The following is a 17498-nucleotide window of genomic DNA, read 5'->3' on the forward strand; positions in this document are numbered from 1 at the left end:
TGCAATTTGCAGTAAATTGATTTTGGAATTTAGAAATACTCGGCATAATTAAGTGAAAAGGTTGCATAAGTATTTTTATTACAATACCTAATAATTAAAACAATATTTACATTTATACACGATTCGATATACATCATATACGAAAAATTACGTCATATCGGTCGTAAGTACTTGAATCAATGCCTACAATCTAAAATGTCTCGTCGTATTGCAGAAAATACTAGAATTGATTCAGAAAATTGTCAAATTAAAACATATCATATAATTTCAATTTTATAATAATTCTTTTTCTACCGATTGTCGATTTAAATAGATTTTAGATAACTATTTCAGAACTGTCCAAAACTAGACTTGCGAGTGTTCGCCCGCTCGTTTAAGAAACAATTCTGAAATTTAATGGCAAAAAAAATATACAATACATTGCCTTAATGTTTTAAATAAATAATAGGCGATATATCCTGTCACAATAGCTGCCACATCATTCGCCAGTCAAGGACATATGCTTCGCTTGTATCTAATTCAAGATGCTTTTTGACGTAATAAAACTATACTATTGTACAACTTAATGGCAGGTCCGAGTCGCAAACGCAGTACTGATACCAAATCCTCTTGAGTCAACATTAAGAATGACTCACCATCGATATTCTGCAGTAATAATTAACAATATATCCAATGCCGTTATTATTTAAACTAATTATTTATATTATTGCATTTTATTTGAAACTTACGTTCTGCCTGAAAATATTCCCAGCCTCTGCACAATTAGGCATGCTCTGTACAAATTTAATCACTTCTTCATTAGACCATCGTCGTGGATTCGTGGTTTGCCTCGATACTACTCTGTTTAAGGCATTGCTATGTTTCGCCCATATATGCGGTGCATTCGGCAAAGGATTATATCCAGGATTATATACAGATTGATATAATTCTTTACGCAATTGTTTGACTGGTATGTCTGCAGCATATTGGGTAGCGTTTGTAGCATTCGTAGCATTCGCAATATTTGTAGTATTCATAATATTTGTAATATTTGTAATATTTGCAGTATTCGCAGCATTCATAACATTTGCAGTATTCGCAGCATTCACAGCATTCCAAGTTTGCACATCACCATTTGTAACATTGGAAACGGAAAACAAAGATTCTTCCGAATTTTGATGTCTAAAAATGTATTGTATAATATATATTAAAAGAATACGGAATTTTAATATTATATGAATATGTAATATTTAGAAAAGTTCTTTATGATTTAAATAACAAACCTTCTCTTTCGTTTTCTCGAAACTTCATCATCATCCGTTTGTCCTTCGTTGTGTAAATTTTTAAACTTGGATCTGAAACAATAAAATTATGTAAATAAAAATAACAATAATGTCACAATTATGCTATATGTATGTATATATACACACATATACATATATATATAGTTATTTCACTACATTTAACATACTTGTCTGAATTTTCTGATCTATTTTCAGATTTATCATTTTCAGATCCATTTTCAGATTTATCATTTTCTGATTTATTTTCAGATTTATCATTTTCTGATCTATTTTCAGATGTATCATTTTCTGATCTATTTTCAGATTTGTCACTTTCCGATCTATTTTCAGATTTATCATTTTCTGATCTATCTTCAGATTTATCATTTTCTGATTCATTTTCAGATTTATCATTTTCTGATCTATTTTCAGATTTATCATTTTCTGATCTATTTTCAGATTTATCGTTTTCTGATATATTTTCAGATTTATCGTTTTCTGATCTATTTTCAGATTTATCATTTTCTGATCTATTTTCAGATTTATCGTTTTCCGATCCATTTTCAGATTTATCATTTTCTGATTTATTTTCAGATTTATCATTCTTTTCCGACGAATCGCCATCTTTCTGTTTTTCCTTCTCAATCATTAATATTCCATCATCTGAGGGTACAAGTTTATCAGACTTTTGAGATTTTTCTATTTTTTTGTCAGTCTTCTCTTTTGATTTTTCTTGTACCTCCTTTTCATTATTATCGACTTCGTGGAAGTCATTGTTTTTTAAATTATGTCTATCAGGCATTTGTCCTGATTTATTTAAATTTTGAAGAGAATACGGACAACCGGATGCTGAATTATGTGTTGCAAATTTAGGTCCTTTTACATGTCCTATACCTCGACAGCCATATGTGCCACATTCCGGTAGATCATTCAAATTATCGGGTGCTATTGATAAAAATGAATCAATGTACGGACAAATTAAAATAAAATATAATATACAAAAAATGTATAATGTAAAATAAGAACTTACTAAGTGGAGGTTCCAATGGATGACCCGTTTTTGCACACCAACCCACAGGATGAATATCAGGTGAATCATCGTCAACCCAGTAAGCATGATTATCAGGCCAGCCATCAAACTTAATCTTTAGTCTATATTTTTAAAAATACACAATTATTATCCAACTAAAAAGATAACAATACACACAGAAAGAAAATGAAATCAATACGAACTGATGGTCTTTTACATCCTCTACAGTTGCCACTCTGATTAATTGTGGTACTCGCTTATCCACTGTCTCCAATTTCATACCACGTCTAAACGCACATGGTGGTCGTTGCTTGAATGCTCTAGCCGGAGCAGCCACTGAGCCGGTTTCTTTCAGATATGTGTCCCAAGAGAAGGATTTAGCATCCTTATATTCTAATCACAAATATTACAATATACATGGAAGAATAAATAAATTATATACTAATTTCAAATTTCTTACGATTTGGTGGCACCAAGACGCGTCCATTATGATGAGACCATCCAACAGGGTGAATATATGGTGAACTTGCATCAGCCCAGTAATCATACACCTCATCCCAAGAATCAAAATGGACTAATATTCGAGAATCCATTAAACCTGCTATGCTAGCGACACAAAGTAATGAAGAATGTTTTCTATCCACTGCCTCCAACTTCATGCCCACTCGAAAGCCCGTGGGAAAGACAGTTTGCAAGGCACCTTTATTCGGAAATAGATTCTTCGCTGCCACAGGCGCTTTACAGATTTTTAGATATGCATTCCAATTAAAATTTCCAGATGTGTAACCCTTTGGTGGATCCAATTTCTTGCCATTTTTTTCAGACCATCCAGCAGGAAATATATTCATACTATCTGCATTTATCCAGAAATCATAATTTTCTGGATAACCGTCAAAATGAACACGCATTCGATAACCTAAATACACACATTTTATAAATTTTATATAATAATATTATAGTAAATATGCTATTTCTCTCTCTCTAACTGCTGACTTACCTACAACCTCGGCAATGGTTAGAACACAATATCGAGAAGGGTGTTCCGGATCTATACCTTCCAATTTCATTCCAACTCTAAAATGATTTTTACTATAGGGAAACGGATCCTTGAATAACTTCACAGGCGCCGCTTTTGCTTTACAATGTTCAAGATACTTTGGCCATGAAAAACCTAATTTTCCTGTTTGCCAAGGATACTGTACATAAAATAAAGATAAAAAATTAATGTATTTTAATTTTTAATGCATTTAATTTAATTAAATTGAATAATTGTTATATTTGATTAACCTTTGATTCTGATAAATCTGCTTGGATCTCATCATCTACACCTGCCAATACTTCTTTTTCCTCGTCTAACTCCTTCGTCTTATCTTGTGTCTTCTCATCAGACTTTTCATCTATTTCCTTTGACCCTTGTAATAACTGTGACTCTTGTAATAATTTTTTGCGTTTCTTTTTTATGCGTATTTCTCTGTAAAAAAAAAACATTAATATAAATAAATTTTATCATATCATTTAATTATTATATGTTAGAATGTATTAAATAATACATAAGTAATGCATAAATAATACACACTTTGGATTGTCCTTTCGATTTGTAGGCTGCTTTTTAGCCTCGATCACTTCTGTACAGGAAGGACTACATGATATTGGACTTTCAAATTCAGCAGCTAATCCATAACATCCACAAGCTTCGCAATGATATACAGTATCTGCATTTACCGATCTAGATTTCCTTTCATCAGCTAAATTAAATATATTTCATTATAGTGATATATAAACATTTATATCTAATATGTCCATCATGATTATTTGAAACTTACTTTTTTTTTCTATATTAGTATTATTAACGATTCCTGAACTAGTTTTCGAAGAATTTTGTGTTAAACACACATTCTCTTTATCACCAATACCATCTTTATTTTGTTTACTATTTTCATCTTCATCTACTACTTCTATAATGCCGAACTCATTCATACGAAACTGAAAAAAAATGTATTGAAAACATAAACGATTGTTCGGTGATATATATATCTATAAATACTTTAATAATAAAATTGTTACTACTGTTTATAATTTTAGATATACAAATTTAGAGGTTTACTTTTTAGTATCATATATATATATAATAACTTTTTTACCTGTAAATTACTTCCAGGTAAAGTACCAACACCATCTTTCCAGTCTAAAACTTTAGACGCATCAAAATTCATAATGTTCTGATTTGTATTGTTCTGATTCGATTGTTCTTTCGTATCATCACAATTGTTACCTTTTGCTTCACTCTTATTGTCTGGCGTTACTTCAGCATTGCAGCTCGCAGGAGCTTTAATTATTTCTATTCTTATATCATCATCCATATTTGTATTTAGTTTTGAAACTTTATCCTCACTAGGAACAACTTTAATCAATGTAATATCATCATCATTTTGAGTCTTTTTATCTTTGTCTTGTTCAGACTCTGGGCTGCTCAATGCATAATTAGCATCAGCTAAATTGTCTTGTGGAGATTTTGGAATATGTTGCTTCTTCATCCGTTTTTCAGAAGAACCTCGTAATATATTGCTAATTGTCTTTTTCCGTTTTTCCGGTTGATTATCTTCCTTTTTTGGAATTGGCGTGATAACAGCTGAATCCGGGTTTTCAGTGATTTTTATACTATCTATAGAATTAGAATTGCTTTTGTTTGCACTTAAAAGGCTCATTTTCGCTATTGGATGCAGTGGTGGAGGATGTGTCGTTGAATTTGTCGTTTTTGATTCACGTAACACTAAATAAAGTAATAAAAATACGTTATATTTTACTTTAAAATACTACATATGTAAATTAGTAATTACGCTAATTAGAGATTTATTTCTATACCTGTTATGGTACCTTTGCTTTCTGTACTGAGTTGACCATTATTAATTTTTAAATTGAACATGCTAGGTTTTGTAGTGCCACTTTGCTGGGAAATGTTCACTGGCAATATTAAATTCGCCATATGTTTAGGAGCCTGACTCTGAGAGCCACTTGTGGTACTTGTTGATGTTTGAGCTAATTGCGATATTACTGGAGTAATTACTAATTTGGGTTTTGTTATTTGAGCTGGTGTTAAAGTCCCTATTAGAAAGTCAAATAAGTAAATGTACAGATACTTATTATTTGATACATTAAGTTAGGTTTTTAATAGCTTTTGTGTACATAAGTTAATAAATTGTAAAACAATTATATTCAAAAATTTATAAACCACAAAAAATTCTTACCTGCAGGTATAACAACAGATTCTCGTGATTTATTAGGTTTAATAAGAGTTCCTAAATATGCAAACGTATGCTTTCCAACTTGCGCATTGGTTTGATTTCCTTGCGTCGTATTTAAAGGTAATATCTGAGCAGTAGATGTTGACTTTCTAAGTAAAATGTGCTTTTGAGCTTGTGAAGTAGCTGTTGTGCTCACAGTATTTATCGGACGATGAATCACAATGTGTTGTTTACTTTGAGATGTAGCTACCTGACTTGGCCCTTGTATAAATACCTTATTTTGTCCTACAATCTAGAATAAAAGTAAAATATCTTATTTTGTCTAATCATAATATAGGATAAAAGTTAAATAGACTTGCTGTCTAAAATTGACTTGGTTAAAAGTTACAATTTTCTCTAGAAATCAACATCGAAATAATTCAAATATGAGATTTTTGCATAAATCCATACCAATTACAAATAAAACTAAACTAATTAATATTCACTTTTAATTTGTCAATAAACTTGGCAGGATAAAATAAAAAAATAATACTAAATTTAACAGTTATAAATATTAAAAAATATATTTTTGAACAAAAAAATTAATTTTATGCACATCTTTTCACATTTTGAGTCACACCGTATGCAATGTTTGTTGACCAAATCTACATTTACTATAAGGAGCTACACCATTCACTGCTACCACCTGTATATCTCATAAAACTATAAGATCTATATACATATGTATGTGTGTGTGCACATGCGTGTGTTGTGTACTGAATGCAAACTGTATTTAGTACTGTTATATTTTGCTTCAACAGCAAACACATACATATTCTTTTTATTACTGCTTGCAATCATACTTACATATTCATATTTTATATTTTGAAAATATAATATTTATATATAAGGCCAGAGTTGGAAAGCGTTTACTTTTTCTGTTACTTTTTATAACAAACAATTTGATGGCGTTGCAATTTTTTTTACTAAACGCTAAGGTTGTATTAAGGTTGGAAAAAAGTTGACTTTTTCAATTATAATTATAAAGTACAAAATATGAGTACAGCAAGTGTAGGTTAAAGATGTATATTTAATTTTAGGTTATCATGAATATAATTTGAATGTGTATATGTATGTACCTATGGGTGTTATACGTTCATCCATTATAATAAAGTATTTATATAAGGAACAGATTGAAAAAATTAATATATATATAAATACAATTTCTAGAAATTCTCAACTTTGCCACAATAAAGTAAAAAGCCAGAGTTACACAAGATATTAACCATTACACACAATGTACATCATGCTTTCAGTAATTACCTGATTATTAACTGGATTAATAATGGCAGCGAGTTGTGTGTTAGGTGAAACAATAGTTTGATTTATATTTGACGATGGGGTAGAACGTACTTTATTTTGCTGGATATATAACAGTGGCATTACAGACGTGGTTGGATCATCCACCTGCTGCGTATCCGTAGCACTATTCTCATCTATATCGTCTACTACTATTTCCTCTTCCATTCTGTTAACAGACGGATCAAAGTTGGGTTGTTTCATTGTTTCACGCTTTAACATTAAAATATTTCATACATCAAAATGATACTTGACAAAATGCTAATTATCACAACTTAATAATATAAAATTTTTTCTATCTAAAAGTGAAAAATACAAAGCTTGAAAATGTATTTAAAATTATTTGATACGTGTAATCTTTTTGCATAATTAAACAATTACATTTACACAAATTGTTTCATCTGATCAATTTGAAACCAAGTTCCGTGAAAACGTGAAATAAATCACAACTTAACGTTCCATCATCATTCGATCTCGATAAAGTGCCAAACAAAGTCTAATACACGGCGCATTTTTTTTTTTTTTTTTTTTTTTTTTATTTTTTTTTTTTTTTTGTCTAAAGGCCCAACACTAAAGTAACTTTACGAACCTAACGGACATAGCGTTTATCATCGGCATATCGTGTCGTTACTAATTATATAATTCGCGAGGAATCGAAATTTCTTGTTAGCGAAAAAATGCAAACGCTCGACAAGGTGTGACGTTTATTTTATCATGAGAATTCATGCATCGGGGACGCTCGGACGCATTTTCGTCGAGATATGGTAGCACACAATTTTAAATGGCGCGCCGAACCCGTCGTATCCGTAGCACACAGCAGTCAAGTTTCAACATCACTTTTCACGCTTTGAAATTCACCGTGGGCGTAAACGACGAAGGCGGTTTCGTGCGAAAGCACCCATGCTGCCGCGCGATCGGTGGATAGAGATCGTGGGTATCCTATTCAAACTTGGCGATTCGTGTACCGCCCGTCGCGCATCATTCGGAGTGATTCGGAGTCGCTCATCAATGAAGGGGGCAACCCGCGTTATGCACGGCACTTTTCATAACGGACGCGCCAGGCCGGAGCCCACGGCGGCAATCGTCGTCGTTCGCGCGTGCCGTCACTCCTCACGCAGCGTTTTCCCGCGCTTGCAAACTACAAACAATTTCCACCATGCCGTGCATGCACTCTTTTAGCAAAAACTTCAGCACATCTTTCGGGCCCCTTAAATCCTGTATGCCACGGCCTACGTCCCCATAGGCCGGACGCGCAGTGGCGACGGCGCGACATGTCGTCTCCTATTGGCAGTCAGTACACGGCATTGCACAGTGCGCGGGTGCAACAATTGGGTGCAACTAGGTGCAGCTGCGCCAACCAATCGCACCGCACTAGCGCCACTAACGTTCTTTCCTCGTCGTTTTTCCGATAACATTTTTTGTTTTTTTTTTTTTTCGAATTGATCAAAACCGCCCGTCTCTCCACGAATCGTACCACGATCGCGTGGATCGACATGTCGATGATAATTACACTCCTTGTTCGTTATCGGAAAAGCAATGAGCGTCTCTCTTAACAGACAGAAAGAAAGATTTAGAAAATTACGGATTTTTACTCTCGACAAAATTAGCTTAAACTGTAGTGTACGTCATAGTTTTTCTGTTTTTGTATATATAATTCAATAATAAAAAGGCAAAACTGTCTCTTTCATGGGCAAAACTGTCAAAAACGGTTAGATTTTGCTGCAACATTATTTGAAAATCGTATATTTTCAGGTCTAATCGAACTGAAAAGTATCTTTATCTAGCTGTAGTAGTGAATAATGGAAGGAGTGGTCCGTCCAGGCGCCATCTTAGCAAAGATTCCAATTCAGCAATATACATAGATATATTTCCTTGTTACAAATAAAAATATGGAAGATTCATTTATAAGGAATACAAAAGACTATAGGATAGACCGAGGCGAATCGAATCAATATAAATTTTAAGACAGTTAGAGGCTTCGCATAAGTAAAGGAATAGAGGAACAGGGAATAAGAATTCTCATCCTGTCAGAAATTGCTGTATTCCGTAGTACCTACATAATTTCTGACAGGTTAAAATTCTTATTCTCCTATTCTTTTAATTATATGAAGCTCCTTAGTCGATATTTGTCGTTAATTGTTTTCACTTTTTTGTTTCAAAAATAGCTCGTTTGAAACAAAAAAATATAATGAAATGATGACAAATACCAAGTGTAATCCAATTTGTTATGTGATCTGATTCGCCTCGATTTACTCTAAATTATCAGACAAAAAACAAGAAAGGAGCATTAAAGATGTACAGATCACATCTCGAAACATTGCCAAAAATATAAAAATTTTATAAATTATTCCATTATTACGTCTGCATAAAAGGAGGATACCCCGGATCTACAATAGAGTTTTAAGCTTCAAGCCATAAGAAATGAACGAATCATAATCGCATTCTCCTCGAATTCGACTGTAATTAGTTAATTTCTTACGGCTTAAGGCTTAAAACACCTATTCTAGATCGTAAACATTTTTGGGGATTTCGCTATTACTCGGTAATCGTTTTATTTTTTCGTTTCTTCTTATGTATTTTTTTTCGCAGAAACACCGAAATTATATAGGTAAGTATATAACTATATAAAAAGAAAACTTTTAATCAGTGAATAAAAATTAAACGTACTACAGTTTAAACCGAAGGCCAAAAAAAACCCATGGTTTTGTGTGTCTTTTGTTTACACATACGCTTTTCCCGCGTAAACGCTTTATAAAAAAAAAAAAAGCTATCACCTCTCGCGCGCGTTACCACATTTTACAAACGTCATGACAATCATATGTATACATTCATATACATAAAGGCGCGTACGCATAAATCGAGACTTCCATCCGTAAAGCGAAGCTTCAGTCGGTATCTCTTTATATAGCTGTCGCAGCTATATCGATGCGAGTTAAAGTGGGAAAGGTCCTAACTGTGATTACATCCCGTGGATGCTTAATCTATATAAATATATATACATACACATAGATGTGTAATATATATGTATATATAAATATATATATATATATATATATGCGTGCGTGCAATGCATTAGTGGTTACACCGTGGTTACACAGCCGACAATTTTCAAACGTCAGCTGGTAGAGGCGATCGATTCGCACGCGATCGATTGAAGATGCATGAACTTATAGCGTCTCGATCGCGGGGACTGAAACTGATATATAATCTGCATGTCAATTGAATTGTGTCTTGAACGGACTCTCATCGCGGCACGTAATATACATAAATACGATTCTCTATATATTACCTTCTCTTCCGCACTCTCTTGCAAACTCGTAATGAAACGAACACATATATCTTCTCGCATCCTTAAGCGAGAAAGAATTGGTAGGGACGGTCCATCTCCGAAACGTTCGCGTTTCCATAAACTTCCACGGAAACGATTATCGTTATTCACCCTGTCGTCAAACTCAAAGAGAGAACCGAACGAGTCGCTCAAGATTGGCCTAAACACTCCAGCAGCATATTCGATAATGCATTCGTGCGAACAGCACTCGGGGTGTACATTGAGTGCAACTTGAGAAAGAACAGATCTCGAGCGCGTATAATTATTACAGAATGCTGGTATGTGGTATCTTTTATTTTAAGTATGCAATTATAGTCGACTTTCCTGTGTGCGCACTTTATATGCAAATTCATGCAAATTCATCTAGATAAGCTTTCGAACGATGAGAGAACGCAAAACGGTATACTTTACCGTATATCCAGAGCACCGCCGAATTCACCAAAATTGCTACGATAACTCGCTGCTAGTTCTTTGTAACTAAACTTCTTTTGTTTCTCTCTTTTTCTCTCTCTCTCCCTTTCTTCTTCTCCCTCTCTGTCTCTCTCCCTCCCCTCCCCCCTCTCTCTCTCTCTCTCCCTTTCCTTCTCACTCTTCCCTCCCTTCCAACGAAAGCGCGAGTCTCTTGTATACTGTACTTATTAACTGCACGCGATCGATACTTTTATTTAAGATCATTCATAAATAACATATTAGTGACAATTTGAGGCAACTTTATACGTTTTCGACGATTAAATTAAAAAAAAAAGAAAATAGTTACATAAATTTCGCTTTCGAATCCACTCGCTTACCATCGGCCACGTAAATACGATCGATAACTCGTTGAATATACTCCGTTTGTAATTTCGGCGTGAACCGAAGTGCGATTTAACCACGTTTAGTGCGTACGACAGAAATTTAATCTTCGAAGAAACTGAGCTATAATATTAAGTTAACCAATAAAGATATATAGTTTTAGATTTCTTTTTAAGCTAAGATCGCTACACACTGATTATTTACATCACCTAGATACGCGTTCCACACGTTCGGACAAGCGAAATGGAAACAGAGGGCGTCGAAGGAGCAGAAGTGCAGAAAGTCTGTTCTCTTTCGAAGGATCTTCTGGGGGTCGCATGCATAGGCTGCGTTCCATTGCATGCATAAGGTATTATTTTACCCTCGTTGATTGCAGAGTGTTAAACAAGCATAAATGATACATAATGCCCCGTTCAACGGGAAAGCCCTAGTCGATTCTTATATCCAGGACCGTCTTAAGACGTCACGAACCAATCAAAAGGCCGTAGATTTGTTCACGATGCTTGAAATCCACAGAAATTGTTCAACTTAAAAATAAGATAGATGTATATATTTACGCGTTGAGAGAAAAGAGAGAAAGCGAAGGTGCGCTGAGTACAAAGGTTGCAAGCAACGAGAACAAACCTCGTGTGTTAGCATCTTAAAGTTTTTTTTGTACATAAAAAAACTTAAGACGTAACGTAAGACACGGCTAGATTGAATCACAAAGTGTGCTAATTGTATTCATTTTTAACATTGGTAACATTGCTTAACACTCTCCGATTGGCTTAGAGCCCAAACACACACTTTTGCATAACGCATAAACCATATAATAAAGAATTTGATTGGTTCATTGACTCATGCATAAGAAAATGGGCCAATGAAATTCCATATGCACATGCTTTATGCGTTATGCAAAAGTGTGTGTTTCTCGCCTTAGCATGAGCGTAAAGGTGCCTTTTCATACCAATGCTCGATGCTTATTAAGATAGTATTCGTAGTCCGTTTTTATTTTAAGACAATCTTAAATAATGTCTTAAAATGCTAATACGACTCTTTGATTAGTTCATGATCCTTATTAAGACTGAACTTGACGTTTCTTAAATACAAGATTCAAATACCGTCTCATAAATATGAAAAGTTCGCTGACTGTTAAAATGGAATTATATCATTTTTTTTTTACATAATAAGATTCTTCTGATTATTATGCGTACAAAAGTATTAGAGATATCAAAAATCCAATAGTTATTATTATATTAATAATAAGTGATTCTATACTTTATTCTGGCATTTATGTATATATATGATATAAAATATAATATTAATACAACATAAATTATTAATTATTTTATAATCATATTTTAATGAATAGAATAATAAGATGAATTAATTGGAGTAAAGAAAAAAAACAGTTGCTTTAAAAACAATATGTAGACAAAATGGATATTGTTTTTTAATAAGCAACTGTGCGTTTCCTTTACTAATTTTAGTATTTATCTTTACTATTATTATAACTAATTCATTTCATTATTATGTTTATAAAAATATTAAGATGCGATAAAAAAAAAATGAATAAAGATATAAGATATTTAATATTTCATGTGAATATATGTCAAAAAATGTAAAATATAAAATTTGTTAACTATTGATTTTTAGATACCTCTACCTTAATACTTTTATGTACAAAATAATTAAAAGATTCATATTATGTAAAAAAAGACATACTATTTCACTTAAAAACATGGAGGTAACTTTCATATCTTTTTGGTAGATAACCACTTAGAAAAAAACAACATAACCAAAATACATCCTCCTCGAAACTATTTCATTTTCATCTGAAATACCTTTTTGTATCATCAAAAATAAATAAAGATAAATGTGTACAACAAAAATAAATATTTTGTATAACAAATTTAAATATTCTTTTATACGATCAATTTTTCTCGTGTTTCAAATAATATTTAAAAAATATAATAAATATAAAATTCAAAAATATTAAAAAATATTAAAAATTTTTTCTAATTGTAACTTTTTGTAACGCAATATCAATAATAAAATGTATTGTTTAAAATGTAAGTGCAATTTATACTCAATTATTGCAAAGAAATATCATTTTTGGGTTATTCAGCAACTAAACTTTTTGATAGTATCTATGTCAACTTTAAAACATTGAAAACATATTTTTTCTTTAAACGTTTCTGTTTTTAGAGTGTGGTATTTTTAATACAAAAAAGTGCATTTTTATCATTTTGTTGGCTATAATTAATTATAACATTTATACAGTTCTTTATAAATATACAACTTTACAAATATGTTCTAAAGATGTCAAAATATATACAAGAATGACTTAATAATTATATACTGTAAAAGTGATAAAAATTAATCCAGGACATAGAAGACCCCCCATCGTGTGTACTAATTAATAAGAGTTGATAACTAAAATATTTTCAAAAATCTCAATCAAATATCGTGAATATTTGTTTGAAGATTATTGGTCGCGTTCAATAGAATATTTATTTTGCAACTATTGGAAATTTTTGACAGTCGCAAAATAAACATTTTTTGCTGAACACAACCATTAAAAACAAAGGAAACGAAACATCACGTATTTTTATTATCCAGTAACATTACGGGCGAGTTTTTTAATTCATCGATCGGATCAATTATGTGCAAATGCAGCCTTTATTACACCTGCGCACAATACGACTGATCAATCAATTAATTAAAAAACTCAAACCTATACGTAGACCAATGAGAAGCGAAATCGAATGGAGTGCGATATATCGATATAAATCGAAAGTGTAATATCCCTGTTTCTTCGCCATTTCTCGCGCTTAGATGATTAATAAGATTTTATACGCGAAGTTATCGGCCAACGGCAATATCGTCGAGGAAGTTCCGCGTCGCTTCTACCGACGAGTTTCACGACGTTCGCTAACGAACGTACACGGTTCGACGAAGTTGCTCCAAATCCCGCTGTCCTCTCCCTGATATCTGGAACGAGTCCGAATCCCAGCCAACCATGCTATTAATTACTATTAAGCGCGAAAGAAAGAAGTCACCCTCAACGTTCGCGGCACATTCGCGCTTTAACCTCCAAGTCGTGATATTCAAGACACTGCACATATATATTTTACATAGGAGATATATATATATATATCTCTGGTCGGGAGTATCGAGACAATCGAGGTCAGTCAGGCGTCAAACTACTCTGCTGCCACAAATGTAAATGTGGCTTTCATTCGATCTTTACTTGAATAAGAATTTAATAATCAGTCACTGTGTGCTCGCAATCCGAATTTTGAATGTTTTAAATCACACGTCTTGATGTCGTAACGCGCCGACGGCAGAGAATCGATGAAAAATGGAGAATAATATTTATGCAGTCGCGAACATCTCCCATCATTAAGTTGCGACACTTTTATACACGCAAATAAGAAACAGTTCGTTTAATATTTCGTATTTAGCAAACGTTATCGGAAAGGTGTAATTTTGCACGCCGCGTACCGAAAGTAAATAAAAAATGCGATGGAAAAGATAGAGAAGACGGGTACAGTAAGAGAGACACGGTCTTCGTGAGAAAGAAAAATATTTAAATCGATAAAATGTCTGCCGGATGCAATTTCGTCGATCGTAGGTCCCATATGCTTTTCGCGTAATGATCAGAGATTTTGATAATGAAAAGTTTGTAAAATGTCATAAAATATCTGTCCCCCGCGAATCGACGAGCTTAATCCGTCGTTATTTAAGTGAGAAAGATTTGCTTTGCAAAATGGGTGAGATAAAAAAAATATATACGTACGTTCGAAAGAGAGAGAGAGAGAGAGAGAGAAATTGATTGAACTGAATTGAACTATGCTGAATTAGAAAAAAAAAAATTAAAACAGATATATATTTTCCATCGATATTCGCGTTCGTGTAAACTGTAAAGCGCGAATCAATGCAAATACACGGTATATTCACTTAGCGACTCTCGGTCCATGCGAATTTTCGACCCGCGAACGATTACGGAGAACGTAATTGGCGAGGCGCAGCGAGCCCCCGATATCATATATATACTCCTGTGATATATTTACCAGAGAAATAGCATACAGAGGCGAACGTCAGATTCTAACAAAGAGCGGTGATTTTAGCAACGCACGCGTCGAGAAAGCGATCGTGGGTGATTACGAACGGCAATGGACAACCGCGAATGTTCCGCGAGCACCACGGATTATTTTGCACGCCGACGGCGGGTAGTACATGCGTAAAATAGTGGAAATGAACAACTTACGTTTTAAAGTTGTCGACCAGGGCCATCTGATGAGTCCTGGAGCAATGATAAACGTTGTAATAGAAACGCTTACACAATGAGAGATTCGCCCGCGTGCGCAATGGCGTTCAGTCCAGCAGACGCACCTCAATTTTAAGTGTTTTCCTTTCGCCCAGCTGCACTCTCTGCACCGACTGCGTTTCGCCCTCTCTTCCTCTCTCCAATGTCCCTCGTGAAGATCAGAGTGCGGCTTCGGAGCACACCTGGCGCCGTACTTCGCGCAAGAAAATACCAATTATACGCAGCGCGCTCTGTATGCGATCACGTGATCGCACAAACGTGAATTATGACAATTTTCTTTCTCGTCTGCGAACTGCGCGAGAAACACGATATATGTAATTAAACACGTCCTTATCGTAATATTAATATCTATTAACGATACATCCTAAAGCATTCGATATATTTATGTTTGAATAATATATATAACACGGAAAAATAAAACAGTTTGTTATCTGCATGAAGCCCACGTGATAAACACGCATCGAATACAATTGTGTGTCCGACTATAAGTCTCGTGTGAGATTTATCCTCAATATTCATTCGGATTATAATCAAAAATGTATTAATAGTCAGTCTAATTATTTTATTAAGTGCGCTTTCCATTTCGTGATACAAAACTTATTGATAGCCAGTCAGTAAAAAAAATGATTGAAAAAATGTTTTATGAAAAACATTTTTAAAAACGTTAAAAATAATGGATTAAGTAATTTTTTATTCATTAAAACAAAACGTTTTATTTTAATGTTTGAAACAATCATTTCTTTAAAGTTTGAAAAGCTATATTAATTAAGAAACTCTCTAGTTTAGAAATTTTCAATTTCTAACCTCTATAGAGTTTCTCATTAATATCTAATATAGCTTTTTTTTATTCTTATCATTTTTGAAAACGTTTTTTAAATGTTAAATGAGCATTTAAAAAACATTTTTTTAAATGATAAGAATAATAGATTAAATGATAATTTTTTCATTAAAAAATGTTTATTTTAACGTTTGAAAGGAGATGCTATATGCGCGTTTGAAACAGATTTGTTAACAATCAGCAAACATATTTTTAAAATATTTTTGAAAACATTTGAAGAAATTGTTAATATATTTGATTAATATTCATTTATTATTATATTCGTAATATAGAATAACACTTGTCTATTATAGATAATCTTTAATATATCATATTTTTATTCATTTAATTATTACCTGCTGCCTATACTGTTTATTATTATTTATCTCTAATATCGTGTTTGAGTCGTGAGGTTATATAGCGCTCAATAAGCAACCCAGTGAGAAATGACAATGAAATCGACATCAATTTGATGTCGATTTTATTATCATTTCTTAATTACACACTGGGAATGGAGTGATTTATAAATTGTAAAGAATAATAGGAATTATAATAGTATAATTACTATAATATATATAATAACTATAAGTCGTATCCACTATGTCGATCGTATCGATTAACATTTATCATAATATACCTGTATAATGCAATAAAATCTAATATATTATTTTCCTTTGTTGCTAATCCTAGTCCAATGTCCGAGTTCTCGAACTGAGAAACAATTTTTGATGATGCACCGAATGAATCGAATGCACATGAATGAACCGAGCCAATCAACTTGCAGTTTTTACGGAATCACAGAAAGTTGATTGACTATATACATTTCTCAATTCGAGAACTCGGATGGAGTTCTAGCACCGTAGACATTGGGCTTTAAGCTCCCCCCGCCCCCCAAAAAAAGGATAAAAAGATTCGGTGCGGTTAGAATAATCTAGTAACTGCTAATTGTTTAATTCAGAATTGCCCTTTTTTATGTATAAAATTGTCGCTGTTTAGCCTTTTTTGCCACAAAAGTTATCACGTGATCTCTCACGTCGCTGAACTGGCCAATTTGAGCAACTTGTGAAAATGTATTTTTAAAGTGCATTTTCAAGAATCGCTCGAATCAGTTATTTTAATGGCAAAAAGGCTCACGTGATCAAAATTGACGTCTGATATTCGTCAATTTTCGCCACGTGGTCCTTATTGTCGTCATTTGAGGCTCATGAAAATATCCCTTAAGACTGCCCCAATGGCGTAGGACGTAGAAGATAGAAGCGTTGAGATCTACACTTAGCTTGGTCTGCTTGGGTATGTTTTGCAGTATCAGCTGATGGACTTGATGAACTCTTCCGCATTGTGAAAAAAAGAAAGGAAAAACATAAGTGTGGAGTTCGT

At 33.2% G+C, this 17498-nt stretch overlaps 1 protein-coding gene across 1 annotated transcript; it reads right to left on the reverse strand.

Moving 5' to 3' along the window:
- Positions 1-166: 166 nt before the first annotated feature.
- l(3)mbt (lethal (3) malignant brain tumor) lies at positions 167-7172 on the reverse strand. Its single transcript, XM_018543375.1, has 15 exons — positions 6837-7172; positions 5538-5826; positions 5155-5394; positions 4434-5062; positions 4116-4275; positions 3869-4037; positions 3580-3763; positions 3290-3488; positions 2753-3208; positions 2496-2685; positions 2293-2414; positions 1877-2207; positions 1263-1334; positions 729-1161; positions 167-645 (listed from the first exon to the last, which is right to left on the reverse strand). Exons 1-15 carry the CDS (start codon positions 7092-7094, stop codon positions 520-522), a joined length of 3858 nt encoding a protein of 1285 aa, XP_018398877.1. The 5' UTR covers positions 7095-7172; the 3' UTR covers positions 167-519.
- Positions 7173-17498: the final 10326 nt, after the last annotated feature.

Source organism: Cyphomyrmex costatus, unplaced genomic scaffold (genome assembly GCF_001594065.2).
Source record: "Cyphomyrmex costatus isolate MS0001 unplaced genomic scaffold, Ccosl1.0 scaffold374, whole genome shotgun sequence".
NCBI classification, from domain to species: Eukaryota; Metazoa; Arthropoda; class Insecta; order Hymenoptera; family Formicidae; genus Cyphomyrmex; species Cyphomyrmex costatus.